Here is a 27056-nt window from a genome sequence, read left to right on the forward strand (position 1 = left end):
TCCAGTGTAAAAAAAAAATTTATTTTCAAAAAGGAATGGTCATTAAGACAGTTTATCAAAGCATTCAGAGATAGTAAGATACATAAACAAATGAGTCACTTAACTGTTTCATACTATACATCAATTGGCCTATGGAACATTTTCCAATACTACTTTTAAAAGAAAACAAACAGTACAATAAACATAGAAACTGTACATTTCAATATGCATACAAGAAAAAACACAAAATAATCAGAAATAGATAATGAGAAGACAATCTGGCAACAGTATAATTTTATATTTTATAAAGAGTGCCCTTGAGATTCAGTGGGTAAATGCACCACCTGGTATAATACTGGAGGGGGAGGGGACTAGGAAGAGAAGACAGAGTGGGAGGGAGTGAGCAAGCGAGAGGGTAGTTCCACTCAGCTAATTAAGAGATGACACATTGGGAGAAAATGGCATAGGGAACTATTTCAAGGGCTTCAGACACTTAAGAAGGTTGAGGTGGGATAATGTGCCATAGTAACAGTCATATTAGATATTATTTTGACTTTAATTATGGCTACTTTAGTTCTGCAGCAGGGTCAGAATCCTGATTGGAGAAGTTAAAATATAGAGAGTTATTGCAAAGATGTTGTGGGGAAGGACAGGTTTTGGAGGCAACATGTTCAAGCATTTGGAGTGGAAATGGAGGTTGGAAATGGTGTGGTAGGATGCAAGGACAGAGAGGTCCAAGTTATTTTGAGAAAGTAGTGAAATTGCAAATTTGGAAGGAACAGTACAGTACCTAAGGAGAGGAAACCATCTATAATGTCAGCTAACACTGGAGCCAGGAAGGAAAAGTATGTAGTCAACAGTTTAGTTAGGAGATAAGAGAGAACAAAAGATCAAAGTTGGTGATTAGAGCCTGAAGTTTAACTTGCTAGGCAAGGGTGTGTTTCAATCTTTGTTGATGACATTTTCCATGAACTTTTGTTTTGGAGGGGGCAGGGAATGATGCTTTCAATGATGAAAGGAGATGACTGGCACAGGAGAGGGGGGGGAAAGAGAAGAAAAGTCATGGGTTACCTTTACACTTCACATTCTAGAATAGTCAGCAGATTTTGCAGAGATGAACTGTGCCCAATAGCCTTGATACAGTCCTGTCAGATCTGCTAATAAATGACAGAATCAGTTGTGCATGATATATGCCAAACTTGCACCCTTTGTACGCAAGTAAGCAAAGGGCTGGGGGGCGGGGGGGAGCTGGTGGTGGTGGTGGAGGAATTGCACCAGGGGAACTGGATGGGAAAGAAGGCATCAGAGTGGGGCCATGGGCAACAAAAGGTGTAAGTCAAGACATTATTGAGCAGACAGGCAGCTGTAGAATTATTGTACTCAATGAGGGTATGAAAACACTGTTGTAAGTGACCTGGAAGTTTTACCCCCCAAGGCTGATACAGAAGGAAGTGGGTTAGAAAAGAAGATGCAAGTAGAGGGAGATAGAGGAAAGGATTCAGAGACGGCCTTGTCTATGAATGAGTTGATGGCAATTGAGGTCATGTGCGATAGCAAGCATGAAATCAATGGTACATTCATATGGAAAGAGGACAGGAGTACAGGGAACCAAGAGTGAACACAAACTACTCCTCGTGGAGAACTTGAAAGACCATCAACTGGAGGCTTGGTAAGATCACTACTGATCAAGTTAGCCAAGCACCAAAGAACATTGTAGCCTACAGCAGCTGGGCAAAGAATCAACAAGGAAACATTATCTCATCTTCTCAACAATCCAAGTGCATCTGCCCGTAACAGTATTGGTAGGAATCATTATGCACATTCCTTGTGAAAATGGAGTCCCATGTTCACTGTGAAGATACCATCCATCGTACTGTACAGTACTATCACTGTGCTAGGTGGGACAGATGCACAGCAGATCAAGCTGCTCAAAACTAGGCACCCATGAGGTACTGTGGGCCATCAGCAGATTCTTCACTGTTGCAGTACAGAATGTTGTGGCTCAGAATATCCCTCACTCTACTGTTACTGTCAGGGCAGGAGATCAATTTTGGTTCAATGAGGAAAGCAGTGAGACCTGTCAGAAGCAGAAGGCCAACAACATACGTGCAAGACAAACAGTGGAAGCAACTGACAGAGCTAAGCAATTCTACGATCAATAGATTAGGCCGAGGTTCTGCAGTCCTCCCACGTCTAGTCACGAATGATAGGTGAACTAAACAACAGGAGCAATTGGGGATATCTGCAGAGCCAATGATAGGGATGCCCAAAACATGAGTGCAAAAATGACTGAAGCATTTGCAACCATATTCAGTCAGAAGTGAGAAGTGAATGATTTATCTCAGCATCCTCCTGAAGTCCCCATCACAGATGCCAAATTTTCAATCAACTTGATGCACTCCACATGATAAAGAAGTTGTTGAACACCCCAAAGACTGTGGCGGTTCACCACCACCTTCATGCATAATTAGGAATGTGGAACAGTTCCACATGCCATGAATTAGTAAAAAGATTGAAATACATAAAGTGTAGGGGGAGGGGGGGGAGGAGGGGGAGATAGAGAGAGAGAGAGAGAATTAGAGGGTTGAGAGAAAAACAGATCTTTGATCATTATTCTAGATAAATAGGTACAAGTGTGCATTAGCAATCATAAATTATGGTCAGAGCTCAATTATTCCAAACCTTTTCACCTCTGCACTCCTAAACTACCCAGTGTTTCCATGGCTACTTATTCTTGAGCTTCACTTCTTGTGCAAATGTAGATTAATAAATTTTAGTTGATCTTATTTATCTATGAATATTATTCAACTTAATCTGTTCCCTTCAGGAGTAGATTGGAGTAAATCTGTTACATGTTGTTGAGATTGCATTTTAGTCCCACATCCAACTCTTCCGTTCCCTTAATGCAACTTAAGAGCTGAGCATTGACAGGCCACGAGTTTCCACAGGCTACGCTCTGGGACCATTGGTGAATTCATTCATCCCAACTTCTAGTGTTCAAGCATTGGAATCACAGGATAGTGCTGCCAAGAGAGAGGTTAACAATTGTGTTAAACTAGTGCAGAAATTGAACAAACAGTTTGACTGGTGCATTAGCACATGCAGGAAATTAAATCCCCAAATGTTCCATACTCAACAGTTTTTGAAATAGTTGTACACTTTGCATGGTGACTGAATTATATTGGGTTTATTGGCAAAACCGTGTGTATTCACCAAGAGCAATGTTCACTTAAAAGATTGCAGTAGTTTGTTAGTTTGGGAAATATTGAAATTAGATTGCCCAAAACATTAATGGAAATAAAAGCATCCATAGAGACCACATTTTTCACATGTCTATTTAGGCATCCAACACTTGACATAAAACTGCACATCATAATAGATACTACAGCTGAAGACAAATTCCAACATATTTCAAAATGCATAGACAGTTCCAACTTAGCATAATGCAATCAAGTAGTACTTCACAGCATTTTTGATGTAATCTGCAAAATTCTGCATGAAGATTTTGCATTTACATAAATGCCTCGAATGTGAGAAGCTCTAAGTGTCTTACAGCCAGTGTGCAGCTTGGGAAGTTCAGTTACTATGGTGTGTAGGCAAATGCAGAATCCAGTCTGCAAAAGAGATCAGTGAACATTTAATCTGTATTGGTGGTGTTGGTTGAGGAGGGCTGTTAGCCAGGATGCTGGAAGATTGCTTTGCTTCAAAAGTAAAGTGCCACAGGATCTTTTACATTTACCCGAATATAGAGACCCAGGCCTTAGTGCAATCTCTCAACCAAAAAAGGCAGCATTACCAACAATAGAGCACTCTGTCAGCACTGGAATGAAGTTTCATTATAACTTCCGATTTGCAAAGTAGGTGCACCAATATTGAGTCAGTTGAGGCATATTAAATCACACACACTATTCTCACCCCTCAGTGATAATGAGAGTCAGACAAAGAGAATGAAATGAAAAAAATAAATCCATAGAAAGAGGGGGGAAAATGTCAAGAGAAAAACAGTAACATAGAATGAATTAGAGTAGGAGAGAGAGAGGCAGTTTCAGAAGGAAACAATTTTGATTTTACTGTCCTCTGAGTAATACCATGACAGATCAATTCATGGTCATGTTTATAGACTGTTTATGCTCTATAGCGGCCAAAAGTGAAAACTTCCCAAATGCTTATATGCAAGCAAAGTTTCTAACAGTCTGTAAACTTATGTGAAACACCACATTGATTCAACTAAGAATCTGCTTGTTGCAAATCATACTAAAATGTCAAGAATTTACAATGCAAGTACTTAGCTCAAAATGCAAGAAATACTTGGTGATCTTGGATCTGTTCTGGATTGTGAAACAGATTTGCTCATATGGGCAGTAAAAGTTAATACTAAGGCCAACTCTCAGCATTTACTGTGGGCTAGACAAGCAATGGGTTGGGTGAAGATAGTGCAACACTGGGCCAGTTCACAACTGGAAACTATGCAAGCGCCACTGTAAGACAATGCACAACATAGATCTGCTGCATACCTCCAACATTCCTGTTTTAATTTCAAATTTCCAGCATGTTTTTTTTTTAAACCAGCGATAACTTCATATCAAACTACATTTTGGATGCTAAGAGCACAAACTCCGGGAAGTTGCACTCAGTTCAGATCATCCTAGTTGAAATTGAATGCAATGCTGACAGGGCAAAGAGGCCATAAAATAAATAGTGCATTTGCTACTCTCACATAGCTTAGAATACACTACAGATATCAGACGATATTTTTCTTAATTCACTCACGATATGGGCTTCACTAACTGGGCGAGCAGTTATTGCCCATCCCTAATTGCCCTTGAGAAGGTAATGGTGAGCTGGCTACCTACAATATCATCGGGGACAGTATTCCAGGATTTTGACCCAGTGACACTGAAGGAACTGCCAAATATTCCCAAGTCAGGATGGCGTGCGACTACCTAAGTACTAGGAACACGAGTAGGCAATTCAGCCCCTTGAGCCTGCTCTGCTATTCAATATGATCTTGACTGACCTCATTTCAGCCTCAACTCCTCTTTCCTGCTGGCTCTCCAAAACCCTTCAATCACTTACCAATTAAATATCTATCTCCTTCATAAGTTTATTCAGTATTCTAACATCCACTGCACATCATCTGCAGACTTGGAGGGTGACTTGCAAATGGTGGTTTTCCCATGCATCTTGTGACAATACTATGGTTTTGAGAGATGTATTTTGTCCTTTTTTTTTGAAGAGGGGTTTTGAGATAAGGTACAGAGTTCTCTCTTCCAAGCCAATAAAGTAAACATCTTGAGGGGCCCTGGGATTTTTTTAAAAAAAAGTTAGAATAATAGAAGCAGCAAAAATGTGTGGAATCAGGCTCCCACAAAACCAGAGTTTTAGTTTAGCTTTCAGCGGTTGTTGAGCTTTGAAGTTGGCTGTGGAAGTTGTTATCCACCTCTCTCTCAGCTACAGCAAAAAGCTGGGAGTTCTCCATCTCTGCCAGAATTTTCTTTTGGTGTTTTGTTCTCCTGGATTGGAGAAATATCACATGTGGGACAATCTATTTTATTGAATTTGCCTTTGCCAAGGGTGTATTTATGGGATATTACTTTTTGGAAAAGTTGCTGTTTAGTAGTTGAATAACCTATTATTCTGTTAAGTTTTCCAATAGAGTTAAAGTTATACCAACTATTCTTTGTTTGTATTTGTGGGGGCGGCACAGTAGCTCACTGGTTAGCACTGCTGCCTCACAGCACCAGGGTCCCAGGTTCGATTCCACCCTCGGGCGACTGTCTGTGTGGAGTTTGCACATTCTCCCAGTGTCTGCATGGGTTTCCTCCGGGTGCTCTGGTTTCCTCCCACACAGTCCAAAGATGTGCAGGTTAGGTGGATTGGCCGTGCTAAATTGCCCACAGTGTTCAGGGATGTGTAGGTTAGGTGGGTTATAGGGGGATGGGTCTGGCTGGGATGCTCTGATGGTCGGTGTGGACTTGTTGGGCTGAAGGGCCTGTTTCCACACTTAGGGATTCTATGATTAACTGGGTGTAAGGATAAAAAGTGTGTTTTGCTTAAAGCCAAGTAGTGTGACCAATCGAATTACATCTGGAACTCGGCACCTTACACTTGCCTTGAAATAAGATAAAAGTTAGGGTCAAGGGAATTTGGTCTGGTCCATAACAATCTGTTGCCCATGTTCTTCTAGACAGTAGGAATCACAAGTTTGGAAGGTGCTGTCTCAGGAAACTTGGGGAACTTCTACAACACATCGTCTAGATAGTACTGCTGCTACTGAGCGTCAGGGAAGGGGTGAAAGTTTGCAGACATGGTGCCAATCAAATGGGCTGCTTTGTCCTGGATGGTATCAAACTTCTTGAGTGTTGTTGGAGCTGCACCCATCCAGGCAAGTGGAGAGTATTCCATCACACTCCTGAATTGTGCCTTGTAGATGGTGGACAGGGTTTGGGAAGTCAGATGGTCAGTTACACGCTGCAAGATTCCTAGCTTCTGACATGCACTCTCAGCCACAGTAACCCTAGGATATTGATAGTGGGGGATTTCCAGTGATGGCAATACTTCTGAATGTCACAGGGAGATATTACATTCTCTCTTGTTGGAGATGGTCACTACATGGCACTAGGGTGACATGAATGTTACTTGCCACTTGTCAGCCCCCACTTGGATATTGTCCAGATCTGGCTGCTTTTGGAAAAGGGCTGCTTCAATATCTGAGGAGTCACGAATGGCAAGTATTATGCAATCATCCTCACCTCCAGCTTTATGATGGAAGGAGGGTCACTGACGAGGCAGCTGCAGATGGTTGGGCCATGGACGTTACCCAAAAAGGTATTCCTGCAGAGATGTCCTGGAGACCAGATGACTAACCTCCAACCACCACCACCACCTTCCCATATGCCAGCTATAACTCCAACTAGCAGAACACTTGCCCTGGTTCACATTAACTCCAGTTTTGTTAAAGCTCCTCGATGCCACACACTGTCAAATGTAGCCTTAATATCAAGGGCAATCACTCTCACATCAGCATTGAAAATCATGATTTGATGTAGCTTTAATTGAAATTGGTTAAAGTTGAAATTGTATTTCCACCAGGGCACAATGGTAAATGCTGCTGTGCACTGTTGCTCAGATAGTAGCAAGGGTCAAGTCTGTCTCCTACTGGATCAAATATAAGCACTATCACCAATATGTTCATCACATTAAATAATTTCAGAATTCAAAGGTTCAAAATTCATAATGCAAAATATTATTACAGTCCAACAACTCAGTTCAATATAGTTAAGTTTATTGCTGACACAAGTTCATTAGGAAACTAAACAGAGGATGCAGCAAAAGCACATAGACGTGTAAGCAAGTAAATAAGTATATGACAGATGAAATATAATGGGGAGAGGTAGTATAGAACTATTCACTTTGGAAAGAAAAAAAAAAAGTTTTTTGGGGAAAATGTTGGTTCAGAGATCTGGATGCCCTTGTACAATAATCAAAGTTAGTGTGCAGGTAGAACAAGGAATTAGGACAGGAAAATGGTAGGTTAGCTTTTATTGCAAAGGGAATGGAGTTACTTGTAGGAGGAGAATTTGACTATACTCCTTAGAATTTACAAAGGATGAAAGGTGACTTCAACTAAGCATATATAAATCTTAAGGAGCACCACAGAGATGGTGGGACGATGCTCGAGAGTCTACAACTAGGGATCAGCCATTTAGCACCAAGATTTAAAGACAAAAATCAATTCAAAGGGTTCTGAATCTTTGAAATTTTATTCCACCAAACTGTGGATGCTCAGCCAGAGTTTGATTGGTTTTGAATACTCAAGGAATCAAGGTATCTAGGGCTAACACAGGAAGGTGGTTTCAAGGTAGAATATCAATTGTGATCTTATTGCATGACACAGCAGGTTTGAAGGGCTGAGTATTCTACTCAAAGCCATTTACAACGAATGGATCACTTCTGAAACATAGTCATTATCATATGGCAAAATAGAACAGGCAATTTGCACAATATATTACAAAGGGTCAAAACAACAGTCAAGGTTGCAAATTCTTATTATTCCTGGTCCTGCAAGGTTGCATGGTATTTGGATATTGGAACGGGCAGGATTCATTTGTGCTATCGAACTTCCGAATTCAAACAACCTGACAATACTCACTCGATCTTGGAAAATTCTCATTTGGTCAAGGCACCAGATAGTTGGTGACTGCTAACAGTTATAAAATCAGAATCAGGAGTGAATGCCCTGGAAAAAAAAAAGTGAAATTCAAACACAGAAATATAAATACAAAAGACACATCTAGAAGGTAGTAAGAAACAGATACAAAATCCAACAGCAAGAACAGTATGCTTTAAATTGATGTGAATGAGGTGGACAATCAAAGAGAGGGATGAAAGAACTGGGAAAACCAAAGTTAGAGAACATAATAAAAGCAAAACAGTTAAGGCAAACTTGGATTGGTCAGATTTCATGACCTGACAAATAAAACAAGATTGTACGGATAATGCTCCAAGGTGCAGAACCTGCTAGTTTCCACACAGGACCCACACAAACCAGCCATTTTAAGTTATCATGCAAAATAATTTAAAGGGCCTGCAGAATTGTCTGTGCGCAACTGGGAAAAATAATTAGAAGGTACATTGAACGCTGGGGCTTAAAAAGTAATTCCAATCGAAAAACTATTCACTTATCTATGTACTTTCTTGCATATACAAAATCCATAAAAGTGTTAAACACTTGCATGGATGTCAATTCATGTCATAAGCCTTACCATCACTGGTTAGGTATTGTGGAGAATAACCCCTCAAGTTTCTAAAGTAGCTTTTCAATTATGATTCCTCAAATTATTAAACAGTTATTCCATTAATTCTGAAGTACGTAACCAGTCCATTCATTTTTGTCTTCATGAAGGTAATCAAACACTCCTGTTTACGTAGCTTTTCGTAAAATCTGGGCATACTTACCAATAATACAGATTGACAAAGCCAAGGTATAGCAGTCCTAAGTGCGTAACAAAACTGATGGACTTCAAATAAAAACAAAACACGCACAATTTACTAGACTAGAACACTGATAGGTTTTCCATCACTAGTCCAGCATGATCATCCTACCCATTAAGCATTTGCGTGTAGGAACCAGATGGGTAACATCCCAGACCTCAGAGGTCAAACCCCTACAGATTCCATTACCAAGTCAGAATGGTAGTCAATCACCATTTGTTCTCTCGAATACCGTGACCAAACTGGCAAAGGGATCCACCAGATGACTAACTTGGTTCCAATTTTCCATCATCTGGTATGTTATGCTGGAGGCCAACTCTGCTGGCATGCTCTGACTCACCCTGGACTCCCTTGTCAATCATGAATCTAACTCAGTGTTGAATACATTCAATGGCCCAAACTCCAGGGAAAGAGAAATACCAACACTAAAAGACCCCTGAAATCCAGTTCACTTTCCTCTCCTTCCTCCCAAAATGGAAGAATCATTAATTGGGCAATAGACAACTGAAAAGCACCCATGATACCAAAACCACGCACCAGGAATCCTCAAAAAGCAGTCTAACGAGTAGCATAATTCACTACAAAAACACGCATTTATACATTCTCACATACCACCTAGAAATAGCATTTGCACTCATCATATTCCATTAAATAGCCGTTCCACCAGTTCGGGATGCGTGGAGTGAACAGCATCCATCATTCTTTCTACAACTCAAATCGTTATAAGTCCAGAGCCTTGGAAGTTTGCACATTTTCTCATACTTGGCCTTCAAGTAGTGCCGTTCAGTAGTTCTTCAAGTTCAGAATTTATTCGTCACTATTAGTTCAGTGAAAGAATTAATGCGGAACAGCCACCTTAGTGCTCTATTCAACTTCAGCACAGCACAAGAATGCACTAAATTTGCTATAAGCTGCAAAAAGGAGCAAATTAATCCTTTTTTCTGGCAATGGTGTCTTCTATTTGTCACTATCAAGGTACAAAAGTTTAATTTTTCATATTTAACCCTCAGAAGTCTACTAAAATCAAATATTTTCTTTCTGCGCATGCTCTTACCTTGGCTGCTAATAAATGTCTTGCTGGGAGCTTTGCAATTTTTGACGTAAGTGGTCAGCTGAAAAACATCAAAATTTTGATCCTTCACTCAGACCCGGTCAGATCAGACTCCAACGATTGTCTCCCACTCTGCTAAAAAAATCGGCCTTAGGATGATTTTAAACAGTGTGGTGCCTGCTCCAAAACAGACAAGTCACAGAGCCACAGGATAACAGATAGCTTTACTAGTTAAAACTAGACAATTCCATGTTCATCTTGCAATTGATATAAAACTAAAAGGATGACAAAAAAAAATTAAAAATGGAGAATACGGAGAGGAAAAAGACAAGACAGCACAGGAGAAACAGTTTCATAATGGTTTAATATGTATTATTATAGTATTGATAGTAAAGATTCAAGAAATCTCAGCTGTCATACAGTGAGGTGACTTTCAAACCTCAGGTTATCAGCTGAAATAACATGTTGCATTTTATATAGCGCCAAAGCCTCGTCATATGAATTATGCCGAACAGCAGTGATTTTATTAATAAATGCAGCAGCCATTTTGCACACAGCAATATTCCACAAAGCAATATTCCACAAACAGCAATGAATTAATGACCAGTTCATTTGTTGTGGTGGTATTCGGTCAGAGGGGAAACACTGGACAGGCCATCTCCCTACTCTGTCAAATAATGCCTTCGGATTTTTAATATAAAAGTTTATTAAAAAGACATCATCCCCTCTGTATTGCACTGGAATTGTGCTCCAACCACCATATCTTCTGATCGAGATATAAAGTGCTAATAAGTGATTCGAACTGACCCATACTACTTCAAACTAAAACGGTACTATCAGAAAACCACCATTAGGTAGTCCTTTATCAAGTTCAAACCTTAATTTGTAATTAACTGCAGCATTAGCACTTTGGAGAAATAAACCTGAGTGTTGTCACATGTCCTTAAAGTATTAATACAAAAGCTTATCAGAATATTAATACAAAATGGTAGAGTGTAATACTATGCTATCCCTCTATAGCAATAATGGTAGGGTCCAGAGCTCAATTTCCTAAAGTTAGATTGATGATCTCAAATCAGGCCAATTGAACAGGCAAGCCTTTTGCACTGAAATAAGGAAGAAAATTTTAGAGGAATGGTTTACTTGCTCCCCCTAGTGATTTATTATGAAATAGTGCTACATATATACTGGTCATATACTGTCTGATGGATTTGTATAAAATATTAAATCTTGTAATTTTTTCCACAGCTGTAATCATGTAAAGCATTATAAAATATAATTAGAGCACTGCATATTAGCAAACGTAATTAAATCAAGGTGAAGAAATTCAAAAATCTCAGCTGGATTCATGACATGAGGCATTGAAAAGATGATGCGGTGAGGGAATTGGGAGTGGAGCACAAGTGGTGGTCAGGAACAAATAAAGCAAACTAAGTGAATCTACCTGCTTCCGCGCATTTCCTAATAGCGCTTTAACATTAGCAGAAGTCAGGTCCAGCGCCTGCCCGTTCTCCTGACCTGGGACCTTTATTTTAAAATAGAGGATGGAAGTGGATGAAGGGGAATAAAAAAACAGAAGGTGGTGACTTAATTTGGGATAATTGTGTCACATACTGAAGGTAACCAAAGATTCTTGTCCTTACCAAATCACATCAGTTCAAGGCAAAAATCCAAACGATTGTTTTGCTTTGGGGACAAAACATCACAGCAGCCATTAATGTTGGGATGTACCAATTATGGCAAGTGAGTCAAATGCAACTTGTAAATCCCAGTAGTCCAGCCTCAAAATTTAGCTCTATTTGCGCTAATATTTCTTTGTTGGTTTGTTTTGTTTGAATAGTGGATACCTGAAGGCTTTAGTAATAGCCGTTTTCAGCGCTGTTACCTCAATGATGGATAAATCCTAAATCAAAACACCAAAATCTGTTAGTATATCTGCAAATTAATGCAAACAAGTTTAAACTTAAAGTAGACCCCATTGCATCCACCATTCCAGCTCAAATCTTAGGATATTCCTGCTTACATGACACTTGGGTATGAAACATTGCTCATCTCAGAACTTCAATTATTATGGAGTGATCCAGTTTCAATGCAAACCCATCTAGTGATTCCGAAGTTTGAACTTCCTCCACAGCAATCTTTTGCAAACTAAAAGGGAAATATATCCAACCCTTAAACCAAGTTAACCCAGTCTTCCTGATCTCTATTGATGCCTCCTTCCAAGTCATGTTTTTGCTTTTTTTTACCACAGCATTGCTCTGAGGCTTCTTGTTTTCACTCCAAGAGTGGCCCAATTCAGATGCCAAAGTTCCTGGACTCAGTCAATGAAGAAAAGACACCTAACCAACGAAGAAAAAAAGATAAAAAGATGGATGTTTAATAATAGACACCACAATAACCAACTGGATTTATATTCCAATTGTTGCCATACTCAGACAATGAGCCCCCGGAGGCGACTGCTACAGTTTGTCTTGTTACTGACATCTCACTGCCTTTATGCATGGACTACAATTCCCATAAACAAATGTTTTGCGAAGCTAACCTTTAGACTTTGTGTTGTGTGAATTAGCATCGCCCAGGTCAATTGGATTTTAGTAAATCACTTACCACAGCACCAGACCACTGCATGAGCAGAAGCAATTTGTCCAGTTTTATTTCAAGACAAAATAATACAGAAGCAAAGAGCAGTAGTAATCTTTTACAGCATAATGATCAAACTTACAAGATGGCTGAATGGGAAAACTGACACCTCGAAAATACAGCATCCATTGTTCTTATAGCTCCTCTTGAAAAGTCCTTAGAAACACGCTGCCATGGCCATTAAATACACACGAGCATTATTTTGAGCCTTTAGTGCTCTCTTCATAAAAAGAGAGATGAAGACCGAAGACCACAAGAAAGTTCCTGAATAAAAGGAATGTCTTTTCTGTTGAAGTAGAAGCAGTCTTTCTGAAGGTTGTCATCACAAACAAGTATCAAGCAGACTAGACTTAAAGTACAGAAGTTAGCGGCTTGGAACTGTATCTCCTCTTAATGGTCTTCGTTCTCAGCCTGACCAGTTCATAAACACTCATTAACATAAATTACATTTTAGATGCTCTGCACTGCAATGAATTTACAGAAGTACATCAAAAGGATCTTATATAAATAATGGACTGCATTTTGGCAGCCAGAGATATGAAACAAGCCAAACAATACTTGCATTAAGACGATGAAGATGATGGATTGCATGCAACAATCCCAAATACATTAGTCAGAAAAAAGGATATTTCAGTCACCCCAAAACCATAGCTGGCCAACACTATTTCAAAAACTCAATTTGCTTTACCTAATAACATCAAATCAAGAAAACATTTCTCCCCCCATCAGAGGTCTCTTTGCTTTAGCTTAGGGCCAGACTTCAGAGTTATACCAGCACTTGTCACATCACTGTTTACCCAAAATCAATACAAAGTGGTAGCTCAAACTCAGTCATATGTTGACCTGCTTGTCTACTACGCCTGCTACTATTCTTCCCTTAACCCGTTTTTTTTCCCATTTTGTGGTTTGTTGACTCAGTTTTTCCTCAATTTTATTTTCCCGACTATTGATTCATTTTCTTTCTGAGGATGTTCAATTTTCTAAAATTCCCATTTGTCTTCTCTACATTTTAGTTTGTTTTATTCTTCAGTTCTACTGCTTTCATTTTGCTGTGACACCCTAATACCTTTTTGTTTCCAAGACCTTAAAGCACATTACGAGACATGATGCTAAAACCTCCTAGTAAAGCAAACATACATATAAACATGCCTGGCCTGAAAAATATTGCAAACAGAGGCCTAAGAAAACAATGAGTTCTATGTAGCAAAACAGAAAAGGAGAATCATTAGAAGAAGAAAGATTTGTGGCAGGGATAAGGCAAATGAGGCTTCCCAGGTAGCAGAATTGTGGACAGGGAAGCAGAGCAAGTTGGAGCAGTAATGTTTCCAAGCCAAGTTTCAAAAATGGTGTGTTGAGGTAAAAATTTTAAAAGGGGGAAAAACAAAATTCTCAAAACATCCACTAACTTACTTTTTTTTTTGTGGGATGTGCTCAGTCCCCATTGCTGACAAATAAGTTTGAGACTTTAGGGAAAACAATGTGTTTACGATTGTTGCTTCTGTGAACATCAAGTCTGGAATCTTACAGGTGCAGACTTTACATAAGATGGAAAATGCTGGACAGATCTAGATTTGTTACATGTTTACATAAAATGACAACCATGGTCTGGATCAGTTATTTTGATTTAAATAGTTAATTGCAAGCAAAAGTCATCCCAAAGTAGGAGGTTAATGAAATCTGAAAACACCCCTCCGAATTGGACTATCTGGCAGACTGAGGCAGATTGCATTTAAGAGAATAAAATGGCAACAGTCAACACAAATACAAATCCTATCCCTGTGAACACAACACAGCTTGATGGTCTAAGTATAAAATGCAGGCAGATGCAAGAACCATTGCATCTTAGAATTATTTATCGGGTTTGTTCCATGATCTTTGTTGAGCTAGCTGATCACAACCAAAGTCATTTGGGTGTTGCATTTGGCGTCCACATGTCTTTGTTAAGGAAATGAACAGCACTCGGGTCACTGCTCACTACCCAAAATATCAAATCAAGGCAGTATTGCCAAACACACCAAGAGCCTTAATATTTGACTAGTCTCAAGATATTTTTAAATCATAGCTTCTCATAAAAGTGACCTCTCAATTATCTGCTGAGCTCTTATGCAACACAAGTGGTTTTTAATCTGTTATATCCTTTCTAAATCAGCTATATGTGCAAATTGTCATTGAAATTTCCTGTCCTTCCCAACTCAACATCCCTAGACATTTCTCAGCTAAAAGCCGGTAGCTCATCTACATTTAGATGTCTGCCAATTCTCTACAACAGTAGTCATAGGTGAGCTGAACACTAATTCTACCCTCTGGTGATCTGCGCAGGTGCTAAAATAAAGACAATGTACTTTATATATGAAAAATTATTTTATTGTCATAACACTAATAGGTTTTCTGAAATTTCTACTTTTAAAAAACAAAAAAGAGGTATACAATTAAACATTAAAGGATTAGAGAGGTTCCCCAGTTACGTATTCACATAGAGGTTAATAAGTGGCATACAGTAACAAATTAAAATAGTCTCATTTTTAGGATGTGGCAAAATTTCAAAGATGGGAACTACAATTGCAATGTCGAATCTCTACACACTGGAGGAATCTCTGTTGATTTAAACTAAGAACTTCGAACCCTGAAGGTTTTGTTGGAAGATTAGCCTTGAGAAAGAAAACTTAGGTAATCAAATTGAAAAGCACTACTACCATACTTATTAATTAGTATATCTAGTATCATAAACATACATCGTAGCATTAAACCTTTAGTCACAAAATAAAGACATTAAGGCAACAATCAACAATCTTATTGCCTCTTAAATCCAGATTAGTCATCATCTGCAGCATCTGTTATTCTACTAACCAAATAACTCAAATTCAAAGAACATTTAAACAATGCTTTCAAGAAAATTATTTTAAAATAGGAAAAACAGAACTCAAAAAAGGGATGTAAATTTGGCTTAACTACTATAATTCAGATATACGTGTTCAACATTTAATCATGGTTTTATGGAAGTCCCGTTTTAAAAAAATGTACATAAAAGCACATTTGTCTAAGTGCCTAGCCCCATGGACTTAACTATTTGGATTAATCTAATACAATTTAACATGGTATAAAATTTCAAGCTTTGGAACTAATAAGGCCAAGAACTGCAACTGAAAAGTAAAATACTGTTTTTGAAACTATGTCCGTCAAAAACAAAGGTTGCAATAATTGAACATCTCCGCCATTTTCTTGCTATAGATCTAAAGTCACAAACTCAACAGTTGTCTTGTAACTCCATTATGAAACTAATCCTACTGAAGTTCCAGGACACCTAGGGTATACTGACATTCATACAATCTTAGCATTTGTTAATGACGTAAAATATTCCTGGAGAGCCAACAGCCATTATAATCATGAGATATTTTGGAGCTGCCAGTCTTTATATTCAAGGGTTTGGTCAGGTTTCCTTGGCTGAAAAAGGATTTATAATATTATGCCCAAATATTTTTAGGCAAACAACTAAGCTCATGCAGCAAGTTCACACACAGTTGTGTAATACTAAATGTATTGGGAGAGAGAAAGACAGAATTTTAGCATACTGGTGTTAAGCAGCATTAGATCGAATACATGTAACATTCAAAATAGCTAAAAGGCATTGAAAGAATGTTTCAGTTCTGAAAGTGTACCTCTCAAGCAACAGCATTATGCGCCATCTTGCGCACAAATTCTGCTCCTACTCCAGTCTGGCATTTCTTTATTGTGGCCAAGAGATTAGTCAGCATAACAAAACTGGAAGATAGATCCGGTCATGGGTTGATCCAATATTTTATGCAGTCAAACTGTTGATACCAGATACCATTTTATGAAACATCGGATTTCAGGTACAGTGTATACAACATTACAGCAACTGAATAAAAATAACATCAAATTTCAGTTACACAGACTCCTTCACTCAATAATTGCCTTATTCCTATACATTCGTAGGACTGCAAATTCTCATGCCTTTTTGGAATAAGATAGAAAGGAATTACATAATAATCTGATACCTCCATAATCATTGATATCCAATGCAATTATTACCCAGTATTACTGTAGTTTATGACATCCCAAGTGTGCGTGGGAGCGAGAGAGCGTGCAAGAGAGGGGGAGCGAACAAGAGAGAGAGCATACGTGTGAGCACGCAAGACAGCACATGTGTGCGTGACAGCAGAGTGTGGGAGGGAAGAGTGTGTCTGTGTGTATTGTCGGGGGGGGGGGGTGGAAGAGTGATATGTGTAGGAGTAAGGGAGTTGTGGCGGGGTGAGCTGTGTGTGGGAACTGTAGGAGAAAGAAGCACAATGAAAACCCTCTAAAATGTTTTAAAGGCTTAAGAGGAATTTCAGCTAGTCAAGATGTGCACATTGCTAAAAGTCAAAATGGGTGTTACATATACATACTGCATTACCCATTCAGAAAAAGGATAAAATGTCCATTTTGGGCAACATAGGAATCAACCCCAACTTTTTTTCTAGCCGCAGAGTTTGTTTTTTTGGAGGGGGAGGGGGTGTATTGCAGCTCTGTTGTGTCATTATATTTCATGGTACTGATGTGGCTGATATTGTAACATTGTCAGAGTTCCTTGCCATAATTTACATTATTGTTTCACATGTTAGGTGTTGTTCCAGCTCACACGCTTAAAAGGGTTTTGGAACTCAAAACGTCGGTGCACTTGAGTCTAGTTCAGCTCAGTCCAAAGGCAACATAGCCACCACCATTTTAAGTCCAAATACGCTGTACCGAAGCCACCACTAAACGTCTGTGATGACGCACTCTCACAGAGTGCGGCCTTGAAATTAACCTGTTGTTTTGTACATTGCTTTTTACACCAAATGGTTTTAAGACAAGCTGCATTTCAATTCATTTTGCCAAAGATCTGTTCCTAGGACGCTGACATATTTTAGCAACTATCAGTATTTGCTCTTCAGCTGCTCTTTCGAGTAAGAATTTCCCCCCAATATGGCTTCAATTAGCAACTGCAACGAGGAAAAGGTAACCCAGCTAAAATTCAAAGATGTTTCCCACATGGCCTTTTAAAATTGTCAAGCAGCTTGGTATGTTCCTTGATTGGACACGCTGAAGCAATACACAGTTTTAGGTCTTGAAAGGCATTCAAGGATATTCCACGCACCACCGCCCTCCCAACCTCAATGTCACAGGAAGCAGAGAGTCTATTGCATTTAGGATCACTGCTGAGATGTTAAGAATTTTGGAAATGAGCTCATCAGAACTATAGGACTAATTTTTAGATTTGCAATTTTACTCCCAAAGTCCCCTTGTTTTAAGTCCTGGGGAAGTGCAGTGGCCAAATCTCCCATCTGTTGCTGTGGGCAAAGAGTTCACCATTGCTGCCTTTATTTGGTTGCGGAGAAATGCATTCTGCTCCAAAAGAACCTCATTGTTACCCATCAAATTTGACACCTGCTTTTTCAGTTCCTCATTGCGGTTTCGCAGCATAAGGTTCTCCTCTTCCAGGTATCCTGAATCAACTGACCGGCGACTTGAGAGATCATATTCGTACACCTCAAACTCAAAACCTTCCAACTTTCTCCTCTTCAAACGGTGGTCATACTCATAGCAAGTGATACCGCTATCATTATCCGATCGATCATATCTACGCAGTGGCTGAGAAACTGGGATGTCTCGTGCCTGTCTGATATCATGTTCTGCATTATCACGCTTGAAGTGTCGGAATCTACATTTTGAGCCTCTTTGACAATCACCTTTCAGGTAATCTCGGCAAACGGGAATCTCACCTTTATCCGCAGGCAGATCAGAAACTGACAGACCGTAGGTTTCAGCCACCTTGGAGCGCAAGTGCAGAGGAAGCTCCCCTGTTTTTTTGTAGTACTCCTCATCCTCTGCTGTACCATGTATGAATGTGCATTTTGCACGGGTACAAACATTATTCATAAAGTAATGACAGAAGACAAACTCATTCTTTTTCACACCTAGATCATGTACCTCATTTATGTCCGGGTGCAGGTATTTGCAGGTCTTGCCGCGATAGCAGACATTGCGCAGGTAGTCCCGGCAAACGTCTTCTGTGCTCTGGCCAGCCCCGTCTTTGCCATTGTTAACAACATTACTGTCTGCCATTTTACCGATTATTTCTGCACTGCTCAACAAACAACTGCAAAAGAAGAATGAATCATGTCAGAGAAAAAAGACCGACCACAAAGTAAGTGTGGTTCATTTTTGCTCCCCACCTCCCCAAATCAAGAATAAAAATCAACCCAAAAGATGACTTAGTCAAGGCTACACACCAAAGATTAGCTGGAACATTTATACCAAGAGTGATAAAATTTCCCACAAATTGTAAGCACTCTTTTCATGTCTATTAGCCACCTCATTTTTTAAAAGCAGTTGCATTAAGAAAGGTGTTTGCACAATTTTTCAATAAAGCTAATTTTAGCCATTTTGTATTGCGCCAAAATCGTTTCATTGGGGTGTGAGCTCACTTTCCAGCTATTGATAAGTTTATTGAACAGTAGGCTCTTGAATTTGACATACAAAAGCTACAGCAAAAAAATGCACATGGTGATATTCACAAAATATATTAGCCTTTAGATTATTTGCCCTCAACTGGCTGAAAAAAAACCAAATGAATCTTGTTCTTAGCCAAATGCCATTCTATTGGAACGTGACTCCCTCTTTCTAATTGGTGCCAAAATCCAGGAGACAGAAGTTAATTAAGGTTTAAGATCAAGATGGATTGGATTAGATGGAAGTTTATTCAAATAGGAATCTCAAAAACAGCAGGCTGAGGGAAAAAATATGACAAAGAAAAGAATGAGCTAAAAGTTAAAGACAGTCAAGAAGTTTTTGTTTAAAATGTTTTTGTTAAGTCGTCAGAATTTATTTTTCTCAGTTAATAAACAACCGACATTTAATTACCTTAATTATTGTAATATTACGGTATGTTTCAGCACCATAATGTACAGTTTGAAAATGTAAGAGGATGCAGTTAGCCAAGACAGCCTTAAATTTTCCCAGGATAGGCGAAATTAAAAAAAAATAAAAGGCACTAATTTATAAACAATAAGTTACACAATACTCTATTGATGTGCATATATTTTAAATGGCTTTCTTTCTCCACCCGAGCATGCTCTCTTGAGTTGAGGATCAAGCCAACATACTACTTTATTAGCAGTATCAATACTACTTTTCAGTGGATAAAGGTAAGAGGTGCTCTAAGAAATATTGGAAAGATTCACAGGTTATCCTAAAAGCAGGCCACAGCACAGCGCCCAAGAGAAAGCAAACTATTAACAAAAGGCTGTTAATGATGCAATGCGATCTGCCATCTTCCAGTTGGAGGTAACAGGAATATGCAGCCAAGATGGAAACTTATTGGCAAAATACATAAGAATTAGCATGGAACTTCTTGAACAAAGCTATCTAATTCTAGATTACTTTGAAAAACCTGATTTTAGGGAGAAAGCGGGAACAGGGTACTGAATTAGATGATCAGCTATGATCGTATTGATTGGTGGAGCAGGCTCAAAAAAGGGCCAAATGGCCTGCTCCTGCTCCTTTTTACTAAGTTTCTATGCTTCTAGATCAATATTGTTTTACATTTCACGCTCCCCAATGCACCACTTCCTGATAAGCAAGAAAAATTTCATACTTTTCTGGAAGGAAAACACCTCAAGAAACACTGGACAAAATTCATTACTTACTGTTTCTTTGTGCAATGTATGGCATTATATTTCACCTTCAGCACACCACCTCCATCTCAACTTCAAGGTTATGTCGTGCATGATTGCCGTGAGGCAGTGTGTCATAGCTGAAAGTTAATGCACTGTGTCATTCAGTTATGGGGAGCCACTGCAAATTTGATGACAACTTTCAAAATTCTAATAAACCTTGGGTCTTCTGACACAAGAACTCTTTTAGCATCCCTGCTGGTTTGTTCCAGCAGAAAAACTACTAACTGAATTATGTTGCCTTACATCCATTGTAATTTTAAAGACTTGTTACTTATGTTCTTAAAACTTGTGGCCCGAATCAGAAGTGCCAAAAAGACTGGGACAACAGTGAGAGATGTTGAATGCTTTCTGCTTTGATGCAATTATTTTTCAAGTTGAAAAGTTGACTTTTCTGTTATTTCTCAGTTGAAACAATGACATAGTTATTCTCACAATATGACAAAATATACAAAATATTACAATATTCAACATTTCACTGTAACCTAGATAAAGTAATTCTTTACATTGTGATACAACATTCCAAAGAAAATGAATTGGCGTTTACAGAGCATTTTGTGCTCTCAGGGCATCAAAGCACTTTACATCTGATGAATTGCTTTTGAAGCGCAGTCACCATTGTTTTGTAGGCAAACACTGCAGCCTCTTTGCGCATAGCAGAGCTTCACAATAATTGAGATAAATGGCAAGATAATATATTTTTTGTAATGCTCGATGAGGGATATATATTGCCCACAACACTAGGATAACACCCGTGCTCCTCAGATCCAGATTTTATCATCTGCAGTGCCACATACTATCCGCTAAAAGAAAGTTAGTGAAATAATACAAGATCAAGTCTCTGAAATTATCAAGACAGCACTCGCGAAGTATTCCCAGGAGCAGCACATCTTATGGCATATATTATTCAGTGGCAACTGAACACAAACAAATGTATAACATTTATAGGGAGCATTCACATTTAGTGACTTGGTTCAATGCACATAAAAATCATGGGATAACTTCACAACATCCTGATCTAAGGAAGCAAAAGGTTCAAGAATCAGTTCAACTACCTTCATCCTGTGTTGCGTTAACATGCTCGCTATTCAATGCCAGAGGCACAAATGCTGAGTGATCTGACCAAATACTTAATTACTCACTCAGAAGTAAGAAACAGTAAAATTGTCGTGAGGTCATGCAACCACCGACAACGCTGCACTGAAGTACTGTTTTTATTTTGCCAGTAACTAGTGGATTAATAAATACATTTATAGAGGAACTGTATCTCATAGATGCCAGAATATAACTATAATTATTCTCTTTTTGCACGTGACTAGTGATATCTGGAATTGGCACTGATTTTGCTCATAGCCACAACAATGTTAGCTACTTACTAGGAATAATGCAATTTTTTTTTGCGCATGACTGGCGCTATTCAGAACTGGGGCTAATTGTGCTTGCAGCCACTGACAAAGATCTATTAATTATTTGCCAGGATAATGCAAAAATCATTTTTTGTTTGCGCCTAACTGGTTTAGCTTATAGCCGCTAGCACAGACCCATTAGTTGTTTGCCGCAAAGGCAAAGGCAAAGGCAAAGGCATTGCTTCCAGTTTAAAAAGCAGAATGGTGATGAAATAAAAGCTCTAAAAATTCAGCACAATATAAATATTCTGAACAGCCCCCTCCAAAGTTTCATACCAAATTCTGAAAATGCCTCATTCTACACTCAATTCATATTTAAAGCCAGCGTCTTCCTTTTCCTTGAAGAGATTTAGCTACTGATGTTCAAAAGTTGCAAGAAACATCATACAGCAAATTTAAAAAAGCACAGACTTGCGCCAGTTGGCAGGGAGGGTAGTTTCTAAAAACTTTGGAGCCAGGCTTTAGGCTGTTCATAAGAACCACCTTAAGGAACCCCACTAACACTCTTAAAAGCAGCAATGAAGGCAGTGATCAACAGCAGAGAATTTGGCTTTTATTAGATGGACTTTCCTCCATTTGCTATGTTAATGCAAACATTTGGCAGGACTGCAAGCAGGAATTCAAATCACACTGCATGTAATTTTGAGAATTAAAGCACAGATTGATTGTTATCAAATGGATGCCAAAGGATTTGTCTACAGATTTAGTAGACTGTTTAGAAGGTTGCAATTAAGCACCAATACACAATCCAACATTTGCATGTATTGTTCACTTGTACTGAACAAACATTTTAACAAAAGTTACTTCAGACTGAACAAAAATCTTAACTCTTTGAGATCATTAATCAGTGCCTATTAAAGCATCAAGTATGGTTTGCGGTTTAAAATAATACTGAAAGGAACCCACCAGAGTCCGTGGAGACAAAGTCCCTTATCTGTTTATGGAAGGCAAAAAGTTCCAACTGGCCATAAAAGGATCAGGTGTACTGAGAGAAAAACAAGAGCAGAATTATTTGAAGCTGCTGAGTTTTCAGGTCACCAAAGCTGGAAAGTAATTTATCTCAGGCTATTCAGTACATGGAATATTTCAGCCCCAATTCCTGTCAAATACATATTTGTGTAATGCCTTATGGTTTATGCAAGTAGAAATCATGCACTAATGGAAAGACTGTACTATTATTTTGTACTAAATCCAGTATGCGAGTCAAAAAGTACAAATGCAATTAAAGCCTATTGAAAGTCTTAACTTGCTGGGCATATTAGTGTTTCTGATACAGAAAAAGTAGCACATGCTCCTCCCAATTTGCCAAAAGGCTAATAAAAATCCCTCACTAATTTTGGGTCTACCACAGAAAGGGGTTCCATCAAGTCTGCACCCATGTTTTCCTCAAGTCACCTAGTCTAAGCCCACTTTCTTGCCCATTCTCCACACCCTTTAATATCTCAGCTTGTTGAATCACACTCTCCTGCTTGCACCTTCTCTTTTCTTAAACCAAGCAACAATCTTGAGTTTCTTTGAAAATAATGAACTTTTGTTTCAGCAGGAGGATTCAACACATTACACTGAAGTTCTTTCAGCTCCCTGCCCCAAATTGCTGAGATTACCTTGAATTTGCACTCTCTCATTAAGATCAAACTCTTAATGACAGGCACCCATCTCATGAAACACATCCCTCAAGTCTCTCACAACAACCACATCTTCTCAACCCTGGTAACATTATGTCGAACCCATGTTACACCTATTATTTTCATAAACTTATAAACAGTATAGCCAAAAAAACCAAAGAACGGTCTAATTGTAGGCTGACTGAGGTCTTTACAAGCTCAAGATTACTTTGACTGCTTGAAGTTTTAGATATAAAAAAGTCAAGGATTTGTTTGGTATTTTTAATAGCCATACTCATTTGAATAACTACATTCAATGATGTGTATATTCAACGATGCACATCAAGCTGCCATTACTGTGGTTGAAATTTCACTCTTTACAGCATACTTACTTTCACTTTCCTTATTTGAAAATATACTACTTCTACATTGAACTGCACGTGCCACTGTCTGCCTATCTTTTAGTCCAAGTCCTATTACATTCTTTTACCATTGGTTGCTGGAGATAAATTGGGAGAATTCTATGGTTTCCAAATAGGCCCATTATTTACAGGGACAAAGCACTTAGGATGAGAAATGCTTCTAAAATTTAGTCAAAAGACAGTGTTGCATTTTAAAAATGAATGGTGACGTTAAAACTTGCAGCATCATGCGTACTACTGATCACAAGTAGCATATTTATAGAACTACAAACCACAACTCCTTTCCAAAAAATAATTCACAAGTCATGCTTGGTTTTTAATAACAGAGCAACACAAGATTTCTAAACAATTTTAAGAACCTGTACTACTCACCTGTTGCCATTATTCCTCATTCTGTGCCAGCTAGGCAAACCAAAATCAAAAGGCAAGGTGACAAGAATAAATCAAAATAAAAAGTTGAATAAGACACAAGCATATGTACCTCTTGGGTGACTTGAATACAAAGCCACAAAACTGAAAAATCTACTTACTTTTTTATTACAGAGTTTGGAGAACTGCTCTGGAGACGCTCCATTGGACCTAATTTTCATAGTAATAAAAAAGGCATGTTATACCACCTAGGTGTGTAGCATAAGAGTTAATAATTCATTTGAAGCAAGCTAACACAATCCAGAATATAAATCAAAGAAATAACATTACCTACATTGTAAGGTGTTTCGCATTCTTCAAATAAAAGTATCCTTCGTATACCTCAAGAGAGAGTCCACATTACCTACATGGACACAATCCCTTCAGGTGTTTCACTTTGATGTTGCTGCTCATGAGCTTTATCCCCATCCAGTACCCATACAGACAATTCATTTGATGTGTAATTTTCCACAGCAAGTAGAACAAAAGGGTAATACATGATAAAACAACACATTATTGCATTATGTAGATATACGAACACATAGTAAATTACAAGGCTTTTGATAAAATAAAAGGTCTATCAACAGGTGCTTTAAGTATGAGGCATGGATATCATAGAAACCACTATCACATTTTCACAAAACACTAATGTTACCAGATATTCATAGTCAAATAGATTACAGAAAAAAAATTCAGTCCCATAGAACAACAGTGCCACTCTTCATAATGAAAGAGAACTGGCACATGATCAAAATATGGCACCCTTGTGCCATATTTTTTCTAAAATGATCTTGTGCATGCTATTCCCAAAGTGTTCATGTTTTGCTTTAGCTGATAATCTGGAATTGATCCTAATATAAGCAATGATACCCAAATGAGACACAATAATCAAAATTGTGCAACTACAAAATGAACAAAGTGTAGAAAAAGGCTCAATAAAACATAAATTCACAGGATTTCACACTGAAGGAGTAACTTTTTGAAACTCCCTTCCCAATCTACCCACAGTATTGTGACAGATGTTAAATGATTTTGCTTCAATTGACTACTTTGTTTTTGCCCACAGCTTAGTGTACCAAGTGAAACCTAACAAAAAGTATTTAAAAAAATTAAGATACAAATGCATATTTAGACCTATTCAAATTTGTCTAAGCTTTCTTCAGGTTTGAAGCACAAATTGCCAGAATGTAATTAAAATACATCCACAGCTCCTAAGTAAATGTACTAAGTAGTGCCATACAGACAGAAAAGGCATACCAGAAGAATTGCTGTCAAACATAGCGTTCCCCAAATAATTATGAACTGCACAAGTTGATCTGCACTTTCACCTCCCGAGACCAAGCATGACCAGAAAGATTTAGCATCAATATCACAAAAGTTGCAATTAGGGTTTCAAAACAGTTTACAGTACAAGCATCTTCAACATTTAAAAAAAAAACTTATAGTTAGTGTTGTTGTATGTTAAGAAGTAGAAGTTAGAAGTCCTTACTGTGGGACTCTGGTTCATGCACAAAGTTCCATTACTGCATGACATACTCAACTTGTACAGCATCCTTTCCTCTCCAAGATTCAACTCTTAAATCAGTACTTCAAATCCTCAATCTTGTTTTTGCAAGGAATCTCATACCTTAAACCCAGATACAAGCTAGCTTGTTTTTTTGATCCCAGATACTTTACTTTAAAAAAAAAAGAGCAGTCATCTTCTGGCTTGCCCAGCATATTATTTAACAACAAATGGTCGTAGGATTTGGCAGCTGTTAGTAAAAAGGTGCCACGCCATGCTCAAAATAGCAACACTGAAGATCAAAAGATCTTGAAGATATTTAACAACTTAAACATTGCAGTCCATACCGTGGGATCCCTATATTCAGTTAACTGAACTGGCTGGATCTCCCAGTCTATGCTAATGCAAAAGCTACTGAGCTAAGTATCATATTAGAAATACCTGAATTATTCTTCTATTACCCAAACCTAAATAACCTCATATCCCATTATATATAGTGAAGTCATGACAAATCTACTGGGGGGGGGATGAAGAAAGAATAATTTATATTAAGATTTTAAACTGCTGCAAAAAAATTTATTGTTGGCTTCCTTTCTTGACGGAAGGTTTGAAAGTTTAAAAGCTGGTGGAATAAAGAATAGTTGGAGAATGAAGGTTTTGGAAATGCAAGTAGCAGCAAAATGGAGTAACAGCCTTCCAGAGGTCAGGGCAGTGACTAGAAGATTCGGCCATCTTTGAGGGAATGGAACAGGAGTATGGATAAACTGAGATTGCAACAGGTTCCCTTATTCAAGAGAATTTCCTTCCTTTCAAATTGCTGTTACCCCACTCTATCAAAACATAAACTTACCCTCAAACTGTGTCCTTCAAATGGTCACTCTCAAGCACCGGTCTTTCTTGGATGTGTTGTCACCTCCCAAATCCATGCAAATCCTGCTGGATGTATGCCTGAATCTGTCCAAGAGAGTCTAAAGGTTTTAGAGTAGATTTGTAGCTTGGGTTGTGGATGTTGTGGTTGGTTGGTTCGCCGAGCTGGTTCATTATTCCGAAGATGTTTCATTACCCTGCTGGGTAACATCATCAGTGCAGCCTCCGATGAAGCGCCGTTGTGTTTTCCCGCCTGGCATTTAAACTCTGGTGTCCGTTGAGCTGGATTACCTCACTTTCGGTTTCCCTTCGCAATGGAGTCGAGTTGTGTGTTTGTTGATGGCTTCCTTCGTGGAGTACCAGGCCTCTAGGAACTTCCATGCTGGTCTCTGCTTTGCTTGTCCCAGGATCTTGGTGTTGTCCCAATCGGATTGGTGGTTCTCCCTATCCACGTGGATAGAGATGT

The 27056-nt window shown here is 38.6% G+C and overlaps 1 protein-coding gene across 2 annotated transcripts; it reads right to left on the reverse strand.

Annotated features, from left to right (window-relative positions):
* LOC109921839 (zinc finger CCCH domain-containing protein 10-like) lies at positions 1–26768 on the reverse strand. 2 transcript variants are annotated; one of them, XM_048618917.1, is made up of 7 exons: positions 24511–26768; positions 24342–24390; positions 22692–22770; positions 20353–20459; positions 10028–18803; positions 8132–8218; positions 1–3002 (listed from the first exon to the last, which is right to left on the reverse strand). In XM_048618917.1, the coding sequence occupies exon 5, from the start codon at positions 18767–18769 to the stop codon at positions 17930–17932; it is 840 nt and encodes a 279-aa protein (XP_048474874.1). In that variant the 5' UTR covers positions 18770–18803; positions 20353–20459; positions 22692–22770; positions 24342–24390; positions 24511–26768; the 3' UTR covers positions 1–3002; positions 8132–8218; positions 10028–17929. The 2 variants fall into 2 exon arrangements, with proteins under 2 accessions (XP_048474874.1, XP_048474875.1); XM_048618918.1 differs by lacking the exons at positions 20353–20459; positions 22692–22770; positions 24342–24390; positions 24511–26768 and adding an exon at positions 19568–20338.
* Positions 26769–27056: the final 288 nt, after the last annotated feature.

This window comes from Rhincodon typus, chromosome 41 (assembly GCF_021869965.1).
Source record: "Rhincodon typus isolate 14 chromosome 41, sRhiTyp1.1, whole genome shotgun sequence".
Classification (NCBI taxonomy): domain Eukaryota; kingdom Metazoa; phylum Chordata; class Chondrichthyes; order Orectolobiformes; family Rhincodontidae; genus Rhincodon; species Rhincodon typus.